Below are 21,901 nucleotides of genomic sequence, written 5' to 3'. Positions count from 1 at the left end.
ATGAGTGACACTTAAAACATTATAATGGCAAATGATTACGAAGCCAGAAACCAGTGAGTGTACCAATCAGATCTGATGCTCAAAGAGAAATTTTCAGGCATTCGAGGCATAAAAGTTCACCACCCCTTTATAGCATGTAAAAAATTTCCTTGAGGAAGTATTCCAGCAAAAAATAAATAGATAAATAAAGAGGGCAACACAAGGCAGTATTGTTAAACCTGAACGTGTATCAGAATCACTTGCAGAGCTTGTTGAAACAGAGACTGCTAGGACCCTCCCTAGAGTGTCTGATTCAAGCAGATCTGGGGAGGTGGGGTCCGGGGGGGGGGGTACGGGTGAGGTTGGTGTGGGCATCACACTGTGAACAACTGCCTCCGGTTCCATTTCCTCCTTTCCGTGTATAATCACGCGTCGTTCGAAATTGAATAGTGTTTGGATAATGATACTAAAAATGCTAGGGAGAGGGTGTTATGTTAAACATCTAAATCAAAGTATTAAAAAAATAGAATACAAAAGTTACAAACCTTGGCAGAGTACACACGTGCCTAATTATATTTCCCAAATTTTCTACATGTACAAAGTTGATCACAGGTAATCTAAAATCAAGGTATAACCAAGAGCCCCAAGAATGAGAATATAGCAGATAGTGTAAAAGTCATAATTTTTGTTAAAGAAATTGCTAGATACAATCTAAAGTGGAAAAATTGAGAGCCATATTACTTAAAAAGTTTAAAAAGTTATACTGATAACTAGATAAGCCGGAAACAAACAAACGAACAAACAAACCAAACCTCTTAAAACCAAGTATCTTATACCTAAGAGAAATAAAAATATGCATACATATAAAATCTTACACTTGAATATTCATAGCAACCTTATTAATAATAGTCTAACAGTGGAAAGGACCCCAAAATCCATCAACTCATGAACGGAGAAAGAAGTGGTATAGCCATACAGTGGAATACTATATGACAATAAGAAGGAATGAAGTACTAATATAATAATGATGTCATCTTTTTTTTTTTTTTTTTTTTTTTTTACAGCAATGGTTCTTGAATTTAGATGCACATTAATGTGGGAAGCTCTGATTACTCTGAAAGCCCAGGCCAATCAAATCAGACTCTCTGAAGGGGGACCGGATGTTAATAATTCTCTAAAGCTCCTCAGCAGAATTCGATGTACAGACAGGGTTGAGAACCACTGTCCTGTGGAATTTTCCTCATAGACTTTCACACAACACACACTCAAATACACCTGGGCCAACAGGGAATGTTAGAGGGGAGCGGGTGCTTGACATGCCTACAAATAGGCCTGCTGGGAGAGAAGTAAATGTTCGGATTAGTTTTAGTCCATTACCTTCCATCATCTGGGCCTCCCAGCGAGACCAAGTACAGGTCATTTGGGGAGAAGGCCAGATCTTCGATTTTGCCCTTGTGGAGTGACAGCCGAGCCATGAGCTCCTTCTTCTTATAATCCCACAGAATGATATCTGCCTGGGAGAAGGGATATACAGTCAGATCACAGACAGGATCAGAGGACCCGAGGAGATGACTACCCTCCCTTCTCAGGGAAAAATAATCAATGATGTCACTTTTCTAGGAAGTATCTCATAGCCCTGGCCAGTTGGCTTAGAGGTAGAGCTTTGGCCTGGTGTGTGGAAGTCCCGGGTTCAATTCCAATCAGGGCACACAGGAGAAGTGACCATCTGCTTCTCTCCCCCTACTCCTTTCTCTTTCTCTCTCTCTCTCTCTCTTCCCCTCCTGCAGCCATGGCTCGAATGGTTGGAGCAAGCTGGCCCTGGAGGATGTCTCCCATGGCATCACCTCAGGTGCTGAAATAGCTTGGTTGCCAAGCAGTGGACCAGTGGCCCCAGATGGGCAGAGTATTGCCCTGCAGAAGGCTTGCCCAGTGTATCCCGGTTGGGGCGCATGAGGGAGTCTGTCTCTCTGCCTTCCTGCCTCCCTGCCTTCCCACCTTTCACTTAAAAAAATTACATCATGTCCTACAAACATGACAGTGACAAAGTAGAAGCGGTTTTCAAAAGTAACTTGTTCCTTAGCATTATCTGTCACCAGCAGCAACATCTGGTTATCTGGTATAAAAACACCAGATTCCTTCACTTTCAGCCTGAGAAGAGGAAAATGAGTTCAAAGACAAGTCAAGAGGAAGAAGAGGAAGGGTAAAAACGTGCCTCCGCACAGGGCTGCCCTGAAGTGGGCAGTCTTTTTTTTTTTTTTTCTGAAGCTGGAAACAGGGAGAGACAGTCAGACAGACTCCCGCATGCGCCCGACCGGGACGCCCACCAGGGGCGATGCTCTGCCCACCAGGGGGCGATGCTCTGCCCCTCTGGGGCGTGGCTCTGCTGCGACCAGAGCCACTCTAGCGCCTGGGGCAGAGGCCAAGGAGCCATCCCCAGCGCCCGGGCCATCTTTGCTCCAATGGAGCCTCGGCTGCGGGAGGGGAAGAGAGAGACAGAGAGGAAGGAGGGGGGGGGGGTGGAGAAGCAAATAGGCGCTTCTCCTATGTGCCCTGGCCGGGAATCGAACCCGGGTCCCCTGCACGCCAGGCCGACGCTCTACCGCTGAGCCAACCAGCCAGGGCCTGAAGTGGGCAGTCTTGCCAGCAGGCACTGCTAAATCAGTTCACAGTGAGTTACTTTCCGGGTATTCACCTTGAAGCCCATGAATGTGACTTGTCCCGAGGCAATGTAAACTCCACTCTTAGAGATGGCCACGCAGGAGACATTGTTGCCATGACCATGTAGGAAATTCTGTTTGTTAGTATTTATTGACTGAATGAGGACTGTGCAACCCAACGGGTAAATCAGATGTTCCTGGTCAGGATGGCATTGCAGACCAGTGGGCACATGTCCTAAAAGAGAGAAAGAAGAGATAATAAGCCTCGGCCTGGTAGCTCAGTTGGTTAGAGCATTGCCCCAATAGGTCAAGGCGGTGGGTTCAATCCCCCAGTCAGGGCACATACGTACAAGAATCAACCAATGAATGTTTAAAAACAGGGCAGGACAAAAGTAGTTTTATAGCCCTATGTGAAAAACAGAGCTTATTCTTGTATTATTATTTATTAATCATTGTTTTATTTCCCATACAAACAACTGTAAACCTATTTTGCTCCACCTTGTAAGTGATAAAACAAATTAATGTTTTCTTCTCTCTCCAAAATTAATCAATAAATTTAATAATAATAAAGTGTAGAAGTGGCTAGTAATTTAAAAAATTTTATTATGAAGGAGAACACTTTTGAAATAAGCATTAGTTAGTATGCCTGACCAGGTGGTGGTGCAGTGGGTAGAGCATTGGCCTGGGATGCTGAGAACCAGGGTTTGAAGCCCTGAGGTCACTGGCTTGAACTTGGACTCATCTGGCTTGAGAAAGAAAGAAATTGTAATAGATACTGCAAAAGTATCTTCCACAAAGGTTACACAATTTATATGCCTGGAAACTAATCATTTCTTATTGCCACCTTACTGTTATTCATATTTTTAGCTTTTGCCAATATGAGAAGTAAAAAAAAAGAAGTCATTGTTTTAGTCTCTTTTTTTAAAAAAATGATGACTGATTTTTTTTTTTAGTTTCACTGTATTTTTTTTAATTTTTAAAACTCTTCCTAAGTATGGCTATGAATTTGTCCTTGTATTCTCAGCAAATAGCATTCTACTTGGCCTATGATGGTTCCAAGTAATGCATATGTGACTAGGAGACTGTCTCAGATGTGCCCGCTTTCTTTCAGGGATGGTGAAATTAAAATGAAGATGAGTCAAGAGACATGCTCTAGAATGCTCTTAAAATCTTGATCATTGATTGTTCTATATGTATGATTTACCATTTTAAAGCTCTCGGGTCTCACAATACACTTTTTATTTTTATTTATTTATTTTTTCACAATACACTTTTTAAAAGTTTGCCTTTCTAAAATGTAATTCGTTACTTGTTTCCATCATTAGAAAAAGACAAAATACCATTTCCCCCCGTTAATGTTCGAAATAATAAATAGTCCCAAATAAGGATTTGAGCAGAACCACCGGGACCCTCTGACCAAAGCATCTCTCCTCTACAGCTCCCCCTGGCGTCCTTTCTGAATTCGATCGTGGTCCGAAGTCCTCACCAGAAAAATCCTTTCGGGTTAGAGCACAAGATCGTCTCCTAAAGCGGTTGTTTAAACACACGTTGCCTTCTCAGCTCTTTCTTATATATACGTGAGCTGGAGTGTTGGAAGTTAGCTGGCCCTAGGGGCCATCATGGGCTCGGTAATCCAGTGTCCACCGAGGGAAAGGCAGCTTTGCGAGCTGGCTGGGGAGGCTTAGAGCCAGGGGGTGCTGACCTGGTGGAAGAAGGTTACAACCTTACTCCATCCTTACTGCCCGGCGAGGAGGCATTTGGTCCTTTTGGGTGCTGGCAAGAACCATCCCGCTCACGGAGACTTGAAGCGAGGAAGTGATTTTCTAAGGTTTTTGTGTAGTAGAAGCTGGTGCTTGGCCCTGGCCAAGGCTCGTGCCAGAGTCCCACACTAACTTCCAGGGATCATACGGTGTCTCACTGTTCCTTTTGGCACTGCACACCCTGGGGTTCCCAAACCACACCCAGACATGCTCACGACCTCACCATTGAAGCCGATCACAGCCTCCAGCTCCAGCTCGGCCACCTCGGCCACCTCGGCCTTTAGCGATGTTTGGTCCTCCATCACCTTACACCTCTCACTTTCCTCTCAGTCTCCAGACAGGCAGCGTCTTCTAGTCGTTATGGTAACGGACGTGTGCGCACGCGCATCAGATCCTTGCCGGCGCTCAACCCAGCTCGCGTTTAAAATTTGTTTTGCGTGCTCTTCTGCAACTAGAGAGGGTCTCTTTTCCCTCTTTCTCTGGAAATTTAGGAGGCACCAAATGCACAGAACGCATGGCTTCTTCCCCCATGTAAAGAGTGTGTGATCTTTTTGGTAATTATATAATCAAGCACCTAATGGCATTTAAAAATTAGTCAAACACAGAGGATTGCTTCTGATGGGAAGACTGCTATAAAGTAATATAATTAATATAAAGCATATAATTAATACTTATTCAGGCCCCTTGTTTGAAGCTAGATATAGAAAAAAAATTAAAGCTATGCTGAGGTATAGTTTACATATCATTAAATTCACTTAAAGTGAGTTTTAATACATTTATGCAGTTGTGCAATTATCACCACAATCGTTTTTGTTCGAAGCAGGATAAATTTTTGTGTCAACTGCTGGAGGTTTTGAGGCGCTCCCACTTCCACAGAAACTGCTTAAATTTCGTTCAACAATTTCATTTTAAGTGCACCTTAAAGAGAGCTGTTCGCATCTCTTGGCGGATGCACATTGCTCCAACCTACTGTCCCCGGCAGCGTTTTCCTGCATCATACAGTTTTGAGGACTCAGTGGATATTCACTTTGCGAACTCCGGGTTCCAGTCGCGTTCGGGTCAAACCACGGAGATGTGAGCCGCGCGGGCCGCCGTAGTCAGCTGCCGCAAGCAGGAAGTGTCCGAGGTGCCAGCGGAGACAGCACCATGGCTCCGGACTCCTGGTGAGTCTCAGGTGAAGGTGGCCTCGGATGGGGCGTCTCTGGGGTGGGCTCCGTGTCCGCGGAGCAGGCGATCGCTGAGCATTGCGGCTGAAGACCTTTGGGGACGACGAAGAGGAGGGGGACAGCAGGGACCCTTCCCCTGCCGGCGGGGACTCTGCCGCATCCATCCATCCTCGGTGTTTGCCGGGGTGGCGCGGGCAGAAGACCCGGTGAGCCCCTCGGAGCTGGGGACTCCTGCTGAAATCGGAGCCCTCCTCCAGCCCTTCTCGGCTGCCTCTCGCCGCCGGGACTCCCCGCCTCTGCTGATCGTGGAGCTGGCTGATGCCAGCTTCCCGGGCCTCCTGCGAAAGTGGAGGACACGTAACCTTTTTGTGGGATGCCGGCCCCTCTGGGGAACCCTGTTTGTTTCACAGGTGGAGACACCGCGGTTCAGAATCCGTGATCACCAGCCAGTGAGTGACCACTTCGCCCTAGGACGTGCGTCTTGTGGTTCCTTCAGAAAACTTGTAGGAATTTATGTAGGAGGGAAATTAGGCATTTTGTTTACAAGGGATTTTAACTTTATCTGAGTCAGTATCATGAAGACTTTTCTCCAGGAACAACCGTTGCGGTAAAACGAGAGCTATTTAATTGTTTAATTTATTCAACAGTTAGATCCCCAAGGACTGAATGATGGAAAAAAGATACAAGTTCTCCTCCCCCAAGGAGCATATTGCTACAGCACATCGGACTTGAGCTTTTTGTTTAACAATTTAAACATATTATAGTTCTGTAAAGTTCTTGTCGGAGTATATGTCCTATGCTGGCATTTTTAATAGTTTATAATTGCTTAAATCAGGACGTTAGGAGAATGGATTGCAAGAGCAAAGTTAGCGCTACCTGAGATCTAGGTTACCTGAGCCAGGTAACCTGATTTAATTGATTTAACATTAATTTTTCCGCCTATTTTTTATTTTTTATTATATTATTATTATTATTATTATTATTATTTGTACTTTTCTGAAGTTGGAAACGGGGAGAGACAGTCAGACAGACTCCCGCATGCACCCGACCGGGATCCACCCGGCACGTCCACCAGGGGCGATGCTCTGCCCACCAGGGGGCGATGCTCTGCCCCTCCGGGGTGTTGCTCTGCCGTGACCAGAGCCATTCTAGCGCCTGGGGCAGAGGCCAAGGAGCCATCCCCAGCGCCCGGGCCATCTTTGCTCCAATGGAGCCTTGGCTGCGGGAGGGGAAGAGAGAGACAGAGAGGAAGGGGGGGGGGTGGAGAAGCAAATGGGTGCTTCTCCTATGTGCCCTGGCCGGGAATCGAACCCGGGTCCCCCGCACGCCAGGCCGACGCTCTACCGCTGAGCCAACCGGCCAGGGCCATCTGCCTATTTTTTTAAACAATTGAATACACTCTGATAGAAATTTTAGAAAATGCCTGACTAGGCGGTGACGCAGTGGACAGAGCATCTGACTGGGACGTGGAAGACCCAGGTTTGAGACCCCGAGGTCGCCAGCTTGAGCGCGGGCTCATCTGGTTTGAGCAAAAGCCCACCAGCTTGAGCCCAAGGTCGCTGGTTCAGCAGCGGGTCACTCGGTCTGCTGTAGCGCCTCCCCCCCCTCCCCCCTCTCCCATCAAGGCACATATGAGAAATCAACCAATGAACAAATAAGGAGCTGCAATGAAGAATTGATGTTTCTCATCTCTCTCTCTTCCTGTCTGTCTGTCCCTATCTGTCCCTCTCTCTGACTCTCTCTGTCTTTGCCCCCCCAAAAAATTTTTTAGAAAATACTGAATATTTGCAGAAGAAAAAAAATTAACATCTTTAACTCTATCATTTGGACTAGTAGCCATTATTGATTTTTAATTGAATTTAGTATTATAATCCATATAAGTTTATATGTACATGTTTATAAGAAGGCAACATTTCTCTATAGTATTAAATATTTACTGAAAACACTTATTTTTTTTTACAGAGACAGAGTCAGAGATAGGGACAGCTAGGGACAGACAGGAGAAGCATCAATTCTTTTCATCTCCTTAGTTGTTCAATGATGGCTTTCTCATATGTGCCTTTACTGGGGGCAACAGCAGACCAAGTGACCCCTTGCTCAAGCCAGCGACCTTGGGCTCAAGCCAGCGACCTTGGGCTTCAAGCTAGCAACCTTTGGGCTCAAGCCAGCGACCATGGGGTCATGTCTAGGATCCCATTCTCAAGCCAGCAACCCGGCGCTCAAGCCAGATGAGCTCGCGCTGAAGCGGGCGACCTCCGGGTTTCGAACCCAGCGTCCTAGTCCAACGCTCTATCCACTGTGTCACCACTTGGTCAGGCTGAAAACACATTTCTATGGTGCATAATAATTCCATGAATCATATTTATTTAATTATTCCCCTCTTTGTACCTTTTGTAATATTAGGTTATTTTTATTTTGCTTTTTGTTTTTGAGAGAGAGAACAGGAAAGGAGAGGAGGGGGAGGAGAGAGATGAGAAGTAGCAATTGTACTTGCTTCACTTTAGTTGTTCATTGATTGCTTCTACATGCCTTCACTGGGGGACTCAAGCCCAGCCAGTGACACTTTACTCAAGCCAGTGACCTTGGGCTCAAGCCAGCAACCTTGGGATCATGTTGATGACCCCAATTCCTCGTGCAAGCTGGCACGCCATTGCTCGAGCCAAGGAGTCGATGCTCTAGCCAGTGCCCTTGGGGTTTCAAACTGGGCCCCCAGAGCCCTGCACCACCGCCGGTCAAGCTGTTTTATGTTTTGAATGATTAGGACGACTACCCCTCTGTTCCATCTCTTATTTTCTTGGCTCACTCCTGAGAAGTGAAATGATTGAATCCAAGGTGCTGAACATTTTTAAGGCCCTTGATAACATATTGCTAAATTGCTCTCCACCTCCTGGAAGCTAACTCCCTCGCTTTACACATAAGGTCACACATAAGGCTCAGAGATAAGGGAGAGGCCCCAGATTCTCCACTTAGATCGATGGAAGCTACCACTGGACCCGAAGTCGCTTCCACAGTTATTGTTGAAAAAATACAGTTTTTCCTGTTCCTGTCAAGTAGCTCGACTCAGTGGCTTTCTCATTTGACAATCGAAAGAAACAGTGGGGGAACTTGGCTGTGCTAAGTGTCAGTTACTGTGCAAAATGGGTTGCCCATCTGGAGGGTAGAAAAGATAATGGAATGGGACCTTGAACAGCCTGTAAAAACAGACTTGACTCTGCCTACGTGCTGTTGAAAATCCCGGGTCGACGATGCTTCAGTCCTGAGTGGTGCTCTGATGCTTAGAAATGGAATACAGCAGTTACTGTTTCATGGCTTGTCACAGCAAGTGGTAAGCTCACTGCTGAGTAGAAGTAGGCACTGATTCTTGTCTCTCAATGGGCTCTTGCTAAAGTTAATTAGCTTTACCGCTAGGGTAACTTATTTGTTGATGATACACCATTTCTGAAAAATGACAGTTAACCCTTAATAGTTTTAGATTCTTGTTAAGCTTACTTTTATGATACTTTTTTTTTTTTTTTTGTATTTTTCTGAAGCTGGAAACGGGGAGACAGTCAGACAGACTCCCGCATGCGCCCGACAGGGATCCACCCGGCACGCCCACCATGGGCGATGCTCTGCCATCTCCGGGGCATCGCTCTGCCGCAACCAGAGCCACTCTAGCGCCTGGGGCAGAGGCCAAGGAGCCATCCCCAGCGCCCGGGCCATCTTTGCTCCAATGGAGCCTTGGCTGCGGGAGGGGAAGAGAGAGACAGAGAGGAGGGGGGGGGGGTGGAGAAGCAAATGGGCGCCTCTCCTATGTGCCCTGGCCGGGAATCGAACCCGGGTCCCCTGCACGCCAGGCCGACGCTCTACCGCTGAGCCAACCGGCCAGGGCCTATGATACCTTTTTTAATACAGGAAAAAAAAGGAATTAGTGAACACTGGATACTTATTTTTTGGTCAGTTTACTTTTAAAAAATTTTATTATGGAAATTAAAAAATATATACAAAGTGGAATACAGGGGTTCCTCGGGTTACGACAGCCTTGACATACGACGTTTCAAGTTTAAGATGCTCACTCCTATAAAAAACTTTAAAAAATTGAGATGTGAGTGTTTTGGCGTAAGCCGTTAGCATCATACTTATGGACTAGATGGGCGAGCTAGTGTGGCTGAGTGTGGCGGGAGAATAGGCAGTACCGTGTACAGGACAGTGTCTTTATGTCTCTTTCCTTTTTCTGTGGCCATTTGTATGTCTTCTTGGGAGAAGTGTCTGTTCAAGTACTCTGGCCATTTTTAAATTGGATTGTTTGTTTTTTGTGAGTTGTATGAGCTCTTTATATATTTTAGATATTAGCCCCTTATCTGAGGTAGTGTTGGCAAATATCTTCTTCTATTTGGTTGGTTGTTTTTCATTTTGTTGAGGGATTGTGTAGAAGCTTTTTAGTTTGATATAGTTCCATTCATTTATTTTTGCTTTTATCTCCCTTGCCTTTGGGGTCAAATTTGTAAAATACTCTCTGAGGCTAAGGTCCACAAGTTTAGTACCTATGTTTTCTTCTATGTATTTTGTTGTTTCAGGTCTTATATGCAGGTCTTGAATCCATTTTGAGTTAATTTTTGTGTTTGATGTCAAATAGCAGTGTAGTTTTCTTATTCTTTTGCATGTGGCTTTCCAATTTTCCCAGCACCATTTATTGCAGAGGCTTTCTTTGCTCCACTGTATGTTTTTGGCTCCCTTGTTGAATAGTAGTTGCCCACTATATGTGGGTTTATTTCTCTGGGCTCAATTCTGTTCCATTGGTCTGTGGGTCTGTTTTTCTGCCAGTACCATGCTGTTTTGATTATTGTAACTTTGTAGTATAACTTGAGGTCAGGGAGTATGATGCTTCCACTGAGCTGTTCTTTTTTGTAGGTGACAGAATGGAGGAGAAAGAGAGGAAATGTAACAAAGTTTGGACCAGGACCCAGTTTTCCTTAGGAGCCTCCCTCCTATTTTGTATCACCTGTTCTTTTTTTCATATACATGAAAATATGTATATTCATATATAAGATATAAATATATAACGCAGAAATTTCTTGTAAAGCAGCCTTAACATCTTTCACCCTTCATGACTGATGCAGGTTCTCCACCTACGACTCTACTTGCCAGATTGCACAGGAGATTGCTGAGAAAATTCAAGAACGAAACCGGCATGAAAGAAATGGTGAAAATATATCCAAGGTAGGAGCAGGGGAGGATTAGTGCTTGAAATGATTTGTTTCGGCTTTGAGGTCTGAAAACCCTCCTGTTTCTGAGTGTGTGTGTGTGTGTGTGTGTGCGCGCGCGCGCACGCGCATGTACAATGGCCTATCACTTACATTTATTGAATTGATATTACAACCAAACACTTCATTGTTACTTAATCCCTGAGACAAATGAAACATGAATTAACATCTCTTTAATTTCTTCGGTTTTACCTTAAAAGTTTTTAACACTTTTACTCTAGTTCTAGGATTAGGACACTTTCCACCCAGATAGTAAATCTTTTAGGTTTTGCAGGTCCTGAGGCGATGTCCTCATGTTTTTGAGTACCCATTCTCACCAGAGGAATAATAGTCTTTTTTTAATACATTAACATCTAAAAATCGATTTTTTTTTCTTTGTCTTATACTGTCTTTTGTTTCTATTTATATTCATTTTTAGGGTTTACTCCCCCCCACACACACATTGTTGATTTAATTTTAAATATGTAAAACATTTATACTATTAAAAATTCAAAATTATATATAAAAGTACACTCCTTTTTCACCTACTTCTTACAGATCACTATTTTTATTAATTTTTGGTTTATTGTTCCCGTGTTACTTTTTGCAGAAATTCCCATCTGTGTGCATGTGTGTATTTTTTCTCTTTCTTTAGAACAAAATGCTCTTTTGTATCTTGCTCTTTTCTATTTAATAATACAGGAGGTCCTCGGGTTATGCATAGTTCCATCCCTATGACAGTACGTAACCCGAATTTTGGTGTAAGTCGAAAGACAGCCTATCCTTGTGCTTTTAACAGTCCAACATGGTGTAGGTGAGGGTACCGCGGGCCGAGCTCCCTCCCTCATGCGCTGTGTTACTGTGTATTCTTCCGCCACACAACCAAACTAGTTCTCCCACGTAGTCCATGAGTATGACGCTAATGGCGTAAACCAAAACACTCTCATCTCAATTTCTTAACGTTTTTATATGAGTGAGTGTCGTAAATTCAGAAACGCCCTATGTTGAGACTGCCGTAACCCGAGGACCCCCTGTATATCGTAGAAACCTCTCCGTGTTAATTCGTTAGGGTTATACAGTCTTCTCTATACGTCTGCACACTAGAAGTGTGTAGTGATGGGCCTTTAGCATATTTCCAGTCTCTTGCTGCTATGAATAACGCTGTAATAAATAGCTTTGTGCTTTTTTCCTTTGTATTTAGACGAGTGTCTTTTAAGGGCGAGTTCTCAGAACCAAGGCACACGTGAGTTTTTTTACTTGCTGCCAAATTCCCTCCACAGGGGTTGTCACTGTCGGCCCCCCTCCCAGCCCCGGGCGAGAGAGTTTATCTCTTCACAGGCCGGCCAACAGGGACTTGTCTGTCTTCTGAGTTTCTGCCAATCTGATAAGTGAGATACGGTATTTCGTATCGTTTTAATTTAAATTTTTTCTATTATGAATCAAGTGAGGTATGTTTTTTTCATTTTTTATTTTTATTTTATTTTATTTTATTTTTTTAATTTTATTTATTCATTTTTAGAGAGGAGAGAGAGAGGGAGAGAGAGAGAGACAGAGAGGAAGAGAGGGGAGAGAGAGACAGAGAGAGAGAAGGGAGGAGGAGCTGGAAGCATCAACTCCCATATGTGCCTTGACCAGGCAAGCCCAGGGTTTCGAACCGGCGACCTCAGCATTTCCAGGTCGACGCTTTATCCACTGTGCCACCACAGGTCAGGCGAGGTATGTTTTTTTATTTTAAAATTTTTATGAACACTTTGTTTTCTTTTTCTTTTTAAATTTTTTTTCCTTTTTTTCTTTATTCATTTTTAGAGAGGAGAGAGAGAGGGAGAGAGAGAGAGAAGGGGGGAGGAGCTGGAAGCATCAACTCCCATATGTGCCTTGACCAGGCAAGCCCAGGGTTTCAAACCAGCGACCTCAGCATTTCCAGGTCAACGCGTTATCCACTGCACCACCACAGGTCAGGCTTATTTTAAAATTTTTATTTATTGATTTTAGCGAGATAGGGAGGGAAGGATGGAGGAATGGAAAGAGAGAGAGAGAGAGAGGAACATTAACCAGTTCTTGTGTGTGCCCTGACCGGGGTCAAACCGCAACCCCTGCACCTTGGGATGATGTGATGCTCTAACCAGCCGAGCTGTCCAGCCAGGGCTGACGTCTGTGTTGTCACATGCTTAAGCACTGTTTATACAGAATGTAATTTTCTGTTAATTAACTTCTTGTCCTTTGCCATTTTTTTTTTTTTTTTTTACTTGAGAGAGGGAGAGAGAGAAAGGAGAGATGAGAAGCATCAACTTATAGTTGTGTCACTTTAGTTGTTCATTGATTGCTTCTCATATGTGCCTTGACCAGGGACCTCCAGCTGAGCCAGTGACCCCATGCTCAAGCCAGCAACGTTGGTCTCAAGCCAGTGACCTTGGGCTTCAAGCCAGTGATCTTTGGGCTCAAGCCAGTGACCATGGGATTGTGTTTATGATCCCACACTCAAGCTGGTGACCCTGCACTCAAGCTGGCAACTCTGCATTCATGCTGGTGAGCATGCACTCAAGCTGGCAACCTCCGGGTTTGAACCTGGGTCCTCATCGTCTCAGGCTGATATTCTATCCACTGCACTACCGCCTAGTCAGGCAGTGACATTTTGTTTTATGACTTGATTATTTTTTTCTTTTAATAAATTATGATGGGCCCTGGCCATTTGGCTCAGTGGTAGAGCATCAGCCCAGCATGTGAATGTCCCAGGTTCAATTCCCAGCCAGGGCACACAGGGCGCCCATCTGCTTCTCCACTCCTTCTTCTCTCACTTCTCTCTCTCTCTCTCTTTCCCTCCTGCAGCTATGGCTAGATTGGAGCAAGTTGGCCCCAGGTGCTGAGGTTGAGGCACAGCGGGAATCTCTGCCTCCCTTCCTCTCACTGAATAAAAACAAACAAATAAATAGTGATGGATATCTTTCCATGTTAACAATTTAGGTTTTCATCATACCTTTTTAATGGCTACATACTCTTTCATCTCTTGAGTGCTTTTGGTCTTTAATTTTGTAGACCCTTCTCAGGCACGCACGCGCGCGCGCATGTGTGTGTGTGTGTGTGTGTGTGTTGCTTTTTTGTTTGTTTGCTCTTTACCTCTTGGGTGAAGAGGAATCCCCACTCCTTGACATTTCCCTGTAAACATGGTGGGAGCTTTTTCTGTGGTTCCCAGAGGTATTAGAATAGTTAAGGTTAGACTTTTCTTGGCTATTGATGCCTTTGAGGGTTGCTTCCTGTGTGTAGCCTTTGGCCAGTGTCTGGGGTCCCACTGTTAATCTGAGGAGGGAACCCCTGTTTCCACTGGAAAACTTGCTACTTCTGACAAGATAGCAAAAGAAACCTGTGATAGTCTGACTTTATACATATCTCTGATTTCATCTCTGGCTGACTGTATTTTTTTTTTTTTAATTTTTTAAATTTATTTATTCATTTTAGAGAGGAGAGGGAGAGACAGAGAGAAAGAAGGGGGGGAGGAGCTGGAAGCATCAACTCCCATATGTGCCTTGACCAGGCAAGCCCAGGTTTCGAACTGGCGACCTCAGCATTTCCAGGTCAATGCTTTATCCACTGCGCCACCACAGGTCAGGCAACTGTGTTTCAGTTACATGGGTAGTTTTATTTTTCATATTTCTAAATGCCTGAGATGCCATGCCCCCACCCGTCCTCCATTCTTTAAAGTGGCACTTAGAGTCACAAACCAGTTTCCTCTGGGTTTGTAGCATGCTTGGAAACAGTCGCCCAGTCCTGGAGAAGGAGTGACGTGCAGCTCACATTCCTCTCTCAGGGCAAGAGCACACTGCTGTGAAACTGTCACAGGAGTTACAGTGTACCTGTGTGTTAGAGAAGACTGGGCACTGGCGGGTGGCTGGGCAACTTGACACTTTGTCACCTGAGGCCGGCTGAGTGTATCCGTGGAGTTCGCACTGGGGAGAATGAAGCCCCGGGGACACGATTTCCTGCACGGCTCCGTGGGAGACAGGGTCAGGGGGTCTGTTCTCGGGACAGAATTCGGTTACATTCTGAGGGCACAGTGACAGGTGACAGTTTCCAGTCAGTGTCAGTGTTCAGATGTAGACTGGCTCAGCACCTGGTCAGCTTGTAGAGTGTGCCCCTTAAGATTCCCTCGGCCCCGAGGTTGTCACTGGGAGGCTGGCTAAGTGTCTCTCGCAGGCCTTCCTGCTGGAGCCACAGCACCTAAAGCAACGTTTATGTAATATAATACTGCCGTAGACCCTCGCCTTCTGGACTCGCATACTTAGGATGTGCTTTTGTTTTCTTTGCAGCTGACTGTGACAATCAGAGTTTTGTTGCAGAATCTGAAGGAAAAGATCGCCCTTTTGAAGGACTTATTGCTAAGAGCTGTGTCAACACACCAGATGTATCCATGTAAACATTTCCACCTCTTTTCTAGAGTGGGAGGAAAAACAAGTCTTGTTTTACGAAAGGAAGGAATCTGGACCACCCAGATTTTTCCACAGCTTGAGGAAGACCTGGTTTCCAAAATATTGCCTATAATCTTGATTTCTATTTTAAGTGTCTATTACATGCGTTACGGTGAAATGTGCTGGCGAAGCAAGGCCCGCTGACGGAGCTAGCGTATTTGGGTGTAACCTTTCCAGCGCAGGAAGTGCGTGCTTTCTGTCAGTGCTGTGTTTGCCCGGAGCCGGCACTGCTACCTGTCTAGACGGCCTTGGAGGTGGTTAGCCACAGCTCCCATAGGAACACTTCCGTGATCATTCTCAGCTGTGATTTTGCTTCTGGAGTTACTGGAGTTTTGAATGATCCATTTTCTTTTCTAAGAGGCAAGTACCAGTAGAAACCATACTATCCCCCCCCCCCCCCCCCAGTTTATGCAGGTTTTTTGTTTTTTAATCGGAGGAGTAGAGGTAGACAGGTTTCTACATGCACCTGACCAGGATCTCCCGGCAACCGTCTGGGGTCGATGCTTGAATCAGCCAAGCTATCCTCAGTGTCCAGGGCCGACTCTTGAACCAATCAAGCCACTGGCTGTGGGAGAGGAAAAGAGAGAGGAGGGGGAGAGGGAGGGGAAGAGAAGCAGATGGTCGCTTCTCATGTGTGCCCTGACCGGGGATGGAACCCACAACCTCCTTGTTTCGGGATGATGCTCTACTGGCCGGGGCCTCAACTAAAAGTTTCATTTCAATAAGCAAGAGGGATCTTATTTTTAACATATTTGGCAAGTCTGATACATTTATTTTGTAACTTTACCCTCTATCCCGTATCATATATTCCTGCACAATTATTCTGTTACATAAAGAGCTTTTATTTTATCAAAATTAGCAAGTCCTACTCTGTAGACCTCAAGTCATTTCAGATTGGTAAGGCTCCTTTCTCTGTTTTTAGCACTGAGTGTTAGGAAGTCTGCGCATGAGGCCGAGGCGTAGACTTTTCTCTATTAATAATGTCTGGTAGCTATTAATTGTAGAGTACTAGGCACTCTGTAGTTATAACTGACTCTGGCCTTCTACGTGCTTTCAGTCTGACCATCTTTTGAAATCTCTTAGCCTTTGGTTTTGTGGCAATGTCAGAATTGCTGAATGCACTTAGGCATTTAAAAATCCCAAACAGAACTGTTAAATACACTAGGAAAATATTTAAGAACCTTAATGTGGATAATGTAGAATTTCCTAGGAGAAATAAAAAACTCAATTGGAATATAGCAGATTTCTTTAAAGTCCTATGTATTTTTTTCAAACAATTTAGTCTATTTCTACTGGAACTGAAACCAAATACCAAGCATGAAATTGAGATAATCCACCCCAAGGCGCGCTCAAAACCTGCATTTTCAGGGAGGCTCTTCTGAATGGAAAGGAGGAGGCAGGCTCTATGTTATGAAGGCCTCTTTTTAATTCTCTTTCCCACCCCCAACACCTCCCCTTCCCCTTATCTTCCTCCTCCCAGATATTTTAAATAATTCTAGAGCAGTTACCCTCCAGACTGAACACATATCAGATAGCAACTTGTCGGCCCTAATAACCGCCCATTCTTAGTTTCTTTGGGTGGTTCCTTCCCTTATTTCCAAAAGGGTATTGAGGCCAGGCTGAGCTTTGCACCCCAAGTCACTGACAGAGTTGGAAAGAGAATCCAGCCTTCCAGGGGGGAAGTTTTTCCACCGAGAAGAAGAATCTTGAAGATCTTCAGTAACCTGTCTGGACCCTGCAGCTGGGAAACGGAAGAGCTAAGATTCAAATGCAAGGCTATCTGGCCTTGAAGCCAGTTGTGTAAAAGCTGGATTCTACTTCAGTAGAAATAATACAGTCAGCTGTCACTTGGCATGTCTTCAGCTGGAATGCCCTGTTAATTGGCACGTAGCTCTGGTGCCAGGACAGATCCCGTTTGCAGTCCAAACCCTCCCTTCTTAATCATCACAGCGATGGAACAGTGTTCCCTGTGGGTCATTAGGGACACTTTATGATGCTGTAATTCTTAGAAGAATTTTTGTCCATAAATCGCCAATAGAGTGACTTTTTAATCCTTTTTTTTAGAGGCATAATTAACATTGGGTGACTTTTTAAACGTGACTATTTGAATGCCACATTTCCTTACTGTGTCGGGTAGTTGAGAGTTTATGGTACTTTCCTGAGTGAATTTATGCCCTTCTGAATTCGTGAAACTTTCCAAAGAACACTAGGAGTTGCCAGAAAGATAAATCCTATGAAAATACCTTCCAAACATTTAAATTCATGGAGTTTAAGCAGACGATCTTATTTCTCTTTCCTGTGCAAAAAAACAAAACTAGTTTTCCCCTGGCAAGAATAAATGTGAAATTAAGATGAAGGTTCTGTGCTTTTGAATTGGTTAGTTTGCAATTCATAAACCCAAGTCCTGCAGCCAGAATTTAAAATTGCTGAGGAACGTTGACTTCTATTCACAGTGCTTCTTTGAGGTGGGACTTAGAATTGTCTCACCCGTTGTGAGAGGGTGTGAGCAGCAGAAGGCTGCACTTGGAATTTCAGGTAGTACTAAACTCACAGGATTGACTTTTCCTGAAGCTTGGCTTCTCAAAGGCAACATCTTTGCTACTTTAAAGATACTTTAAAAATCTCTTTATAGGCCCTGGCTAGTTGGCTCAGTGGTAGAACATCGGCACAGCATATGGATGTCATAGGTTTGATTACTGGTCAAGGCACACAGGAGAAATGACCATCTGCTTTTCTACCCCTCCTCCTCTCGCTTCTCTCTCTCTCTTTCTCTATCTCCCCCCCCACCCCACCCCCATCCTGCAGCCGTGGCTTGACTGGAATGAGTTGGCCCCAGGCACTGAGGATGGCTCCAGTAGTCTCCGCCCCAGGGGCTAAGAAGAGCTCAGTTGCTGAGCAACGGATTAACACCTTAGATGTGCAGAGCGCTGCCCTCTAGTGGGCTTGCCAGGTGGATCCCAGTTGGGGCACATGTGGGAGTCTCTCTGCCTCCCCTCTCACTGAATTAAAAAAAAATCTCTTTAAAAAGGGATTCATGATCAAACAGTATTTTTGTGTTTGGGGGAAGTTCTGTAGAATAATTTTTTAAGATCTAGGAATAGCTTTTCTCCATTTTTTATTACTTTTTTGGGGAAAAAAGGTAGGTCGATAGAGAGGTAGATGGGTGGACAGATGCAGCAGTCACCTTATACCAAACCTGAAGAAATGTAGGTGTGGAGAGGCTAAAGGAATAGACTCAGGAGATAGTCCCTCATGGCTCCATTAGGAGTGGAGTGGTTCTCACACCCTCACCTGTCTGTGACAGTTTTCATCGGTGCCTAGTAATGTGACAGAAGTCAAGACAAGATTGTGTCTGTGTCACCAGAAAAGTTTTGATTTATAATGTTACATGGTTCTTTTTAGCGTTAAAATCTTGTTTTTTACTGTGAGAGCAAACGTTTGATGTTCAAGCCCAGCCCGATGTTGCGGGAAAGCCAAGATTTAGAGCAGAAGGAGCCATTCTGGCCCTGTGCTGCCGTTGCCAGACGAGTGACAGCCACCCTGGGCCTGGTCCCCTGGTCAGCAGAGCAGGAGCATTGGAATCGGGGCCACGAAGGCTTCCCCGGGCATTAGTCTAGCAGTCCCATTCCGACCTTCGGTTCTAATCGACAGAACATAGTGGCCAAGTTTCACTGCTCTCGATGTGGGTGTTTCTCTAATGAACTCAGTCCATTGTTAACTCGTTTAAATCTGTGATGACTGTCGGCTAAAGTTTAAAACCTGTCTTTATTGTTTTTATTATTAAAGGTACTTCCTTCCTACACACTTGGTTCTGGTAGTTTTTACCAGTGACTCTGCTCTCTGTTCCTCATCCCCATTCTACTCCAACTCATTCTTCATGGTCCACAATATTGAGGGCTGGTCCCTGTCACCCAGGCTTCTCTAGGCATGCACAGCAACAACCATATATATATATATACACACACACACACACACACACACACACATATATAATGAAAATACTATATATATGTATATAGCAAATATATGTAAATATATAGCAAATTTATATATATAAATACATAGGAAAATACAAAAATCTCTTTTTTAAATTTAGAAATTAAATTTAATGGGGTGACATTGATCCATAAGAACACATAAGTTTCAGGTGAACATCTCTATCGTATTTGAACAGTTGATTGCGCTGTGTGCCCACCATCCCAAGTCAGATCATGTTCCGTCACCATGTATTTGTTCCTCTTCACTCCCCTCCCTTCCACTCCCACCCACCCTGTAATACTTCACTGCTGTCTATGTCCATGAGTCTCAGTTTTATATCCCACCTATGTGTGAAGTCATATAGCTCTTAGCTTTTTCTGATTTACTTATTTCACTCAGTATAATGTTCTCAGGGTCCATCCATGTTGTCGTAAATGTCACCATGTCATCATTTCTTATGGCGGAGTAGGACTCCATTGTATATGCATGCTACATCTTCTCTATCAAGGAACACATTGTTTGTTTCTATGTCTTGGCCACCATGAATAATGCTGTGATAAACATGGGGGTGCATGTGTTTTTATATACCAGCATTTTCAAGTTTTGGGGGTAGATACCCAGTAGAGGGATTGCTGGGTCATATGGTAGTTCTATCCTTAATTTTTTGAGGAACCACCATGCTGTCTTCCATAATGGCTGTACTAGTTTACATTCCCACCAGCAGTGAATGGGGTTCCTTTTTCTCCACAGCCTCTCCAACACTTATGACCTGTCTGTTGACAATGGCTAATCTAACAGGTGTGAGGTGGTATCTCATTGGAGTTTTGATTTGCGTTTCCCTCATACCTAGTGAGGATGAGCATCTTTTCATATATCTGTTCTCCATTAGTCTGTCTGGGAGAGGTGTCTGTGTAGGACCTCTCCCTGTTTTTTAATTTGATTGCTTTTTTGTTGCTGAGCTTTGTGAATTCTTTATGTATTGGATATTAACCCCATATCAGCACTGTTGTTTGTGAATATTATCTCCCATTTGATTGGCTGCCTTTTTGTTTTGTGGTCGGTTTCTTTTGCTGTGCAGAAGCTTTTTAGTTTGAGATAGTTGCATTCACTTATCTTTATCTTTACTTTCCTTGCCTTTGGGGTCAAATTCACAAAATGTTCTCTATGGCCAAGTCCATAAGTTTAGTACCTATGTTTTCTTCTATGTAGTTTATTGTTTCAGGTCTTATATTTTGGTCCTTGATCCATTTTGACTTAATTTTTATGCAGGACAAACTAGTCAAGTTTTAATTATTTTTCCAATTTTCCCAGCACCATTTATTGAAGAGGCTTTCTTTTCTACATTGTGTGTTTTTGGCTCCTTTGTCAAGGATTAATACATACAATATATATATATATATAATGGTTTTATTTCTGGGCTCTTGATTCTGTTCCCTTAGTTGGTATATCTGTTTTTCTGACAATACCATGCTGTCTTGATTACTGTGCACTGTAGTGCGCTGTAGTATGATTTGAAGTCAAATAGTCTGATACCTTGGGCTTTATTCTTTTTTCTCAGGATTGCTTTGGCTATTCAGGGTCTTTTATGGTTCTATACAAACCTGGTCATTTTTTGTAATATTTCTTTTAAAAAATGACATTGGGATTTTAATGGAAATTTCATTAAATTTGTGTATTACTTTGAATAATATGGCCATTTTAATTATGTTGATTCTTCTAATCCATGAATATGAAATATTTTTCTATTTCATTCTGTCTTTTTCAATTTCTTTTAAAAATGCTTTGTAGGCCCTGGTCGGTTGGCTCAGTGGTAGAGCGTCGGCCTGGCGTGCAGTAGTCCCGAGTTTGATTCCCGGCCAGGGCACACAGGAGAAGCGCCCATCTGCTTCTCTACCCCTCTCCCTCTCCTTCCTCTCTGTCTCTCTCTTCCCCTCCTGCAGCCAAGGCTCCATTGGAGCAAAGTTTGCCCGGGCGCTGAGGATGGCTCTGCGGCCTCTGCCTCAGGCGCTAGAATGGCTCTGATTGTGGCAGAGCGATGCCCCGGATGGGCAGAGCATCACCCCCTGGTGGGCATGCCGGGTGGATCCTGGTCAGGCGCATGTGGGAATCTGTCTGACTGCCTCCCCGTTTCCAACCTCAGAAAAATACCAAAAAAAAAAAAATTGCTTTGTAGTTTTCAGTATATAGGTCCTTCACATCCTTTGTTAAGTTTATTCCTAGATATTTTATCATTTTTGTTGTTGGAATTGTAGAAGAAATTGCTTTTTCAGTTCATTTTCTGAAGTTTTATTGTTGGTGTATAGGAAAGCACTACTGCTTTTCCTTTTGTATTCTGACTTTGTATCCTGCGACTTTACTGTATTGGTTTATTGTTTCTAATAGTTTGCTGGTGGATTTTCTCTATACAGGACCATGTCATCTGTGAAAAGTAATACCTTTACTTCTTCTTTCCCAATATGGATGCCTTTTATTTCTTTATCTCGCCTGATTGCTCTGGCTAGAACTTCCAGTACTGTGTTGAATAGGAGTGGAGAGAGTGGGCATCTTCACCTTGTTCCTGATTTTAGAAGAAAAGCTTTCAGTTTTTCACCATTTTGCATATTAGCTGATAGTTTGTCACATATGGTCTTTATTATATTGAGGTGCTTTCCTTTTATACCCATTTTATTGAGTGTTTTG

General features: G+C 44.0%; 2 protein-coding genes across 3 annotated transcripts in view; one reads left to right on the top strand and one right to left on the bottom strand.

Annotated features, from left to right (window-relative positions):
• The window catches only part of CFAP52 (cilia and flagella associated protein 52), a 38,954-nt gene extending 34,222 nt beyond the window's left edge, over positions 1-4,732 (bottom strand). For both annotated transcript variants that reach the window (XM_066264264.1, XM_066264265.1), the window contains exons 1-3: positions 4,620-4,732; positions 2,672-2,871; positions 1,357-1,493 (exon numbers count right to left, since the gene is read on the bottom strand). In XM_066264264.1, coding sequence (XP_066120361.1) covers positions 1,357-1,493; positions 2,672-2,871; positions 4,620-4,698 — 416 coding nt within the window. In that variant the 5' untranslated portion in view covers positions 4,699-4,732. The remainder of the gene's footprint in view (positions 1-1,356; positions 1,494-2,671; positions 2,872-4,619) is intronic.
• A 695-nt stretch (positions 4,733-5,427) lies between these two features.
• Positions 5,428-21,901, top strand: part of STX8 (syntaxin 8) — a 227,673-nt gene continuing 211,199 nt past the window's right edge. Inside the window, exons 1-3 of the mRNA XM_066264299.1 lie at positions 5,428-5,559; positions 10,662-10,761; positions 15,086-15,180. Coding sequence (XP_066120396.1) covers positions 5,543-5,559; positions 10,662-10,761; positions 15,086-15,180 — 212 coding nt within the window. The 5' untranslated portion in view covers positions 5,428-5,542. The remainder of the gene's footprint in view (positions 5,560-10,661; positions 10,762-15,085; positions 15,181-21,901) is intronic.

The sequence above is a fragment of the Saccopteryx bilineata genome, chromosome 2 (assembly GCF_036850765.1).
Source record: "Saccopteryx bilineata isolate mSacBil1 chromosome 2, mSacBil1_pri_phased_curated, whole genome shotgun sequence".
Taxonomy (NCBI): Eukaryota; Metazoa; Chordata; class Mammalia; order Chiroptera; family Emballonuridae; genus Saccopteryx; species Saccopteryx bilineata.
The sequence above is the reverse complement of the archived record's forward strand: the minus strand, read 5'-3'. Positions and strand labels throughout refer to the sequence as shown.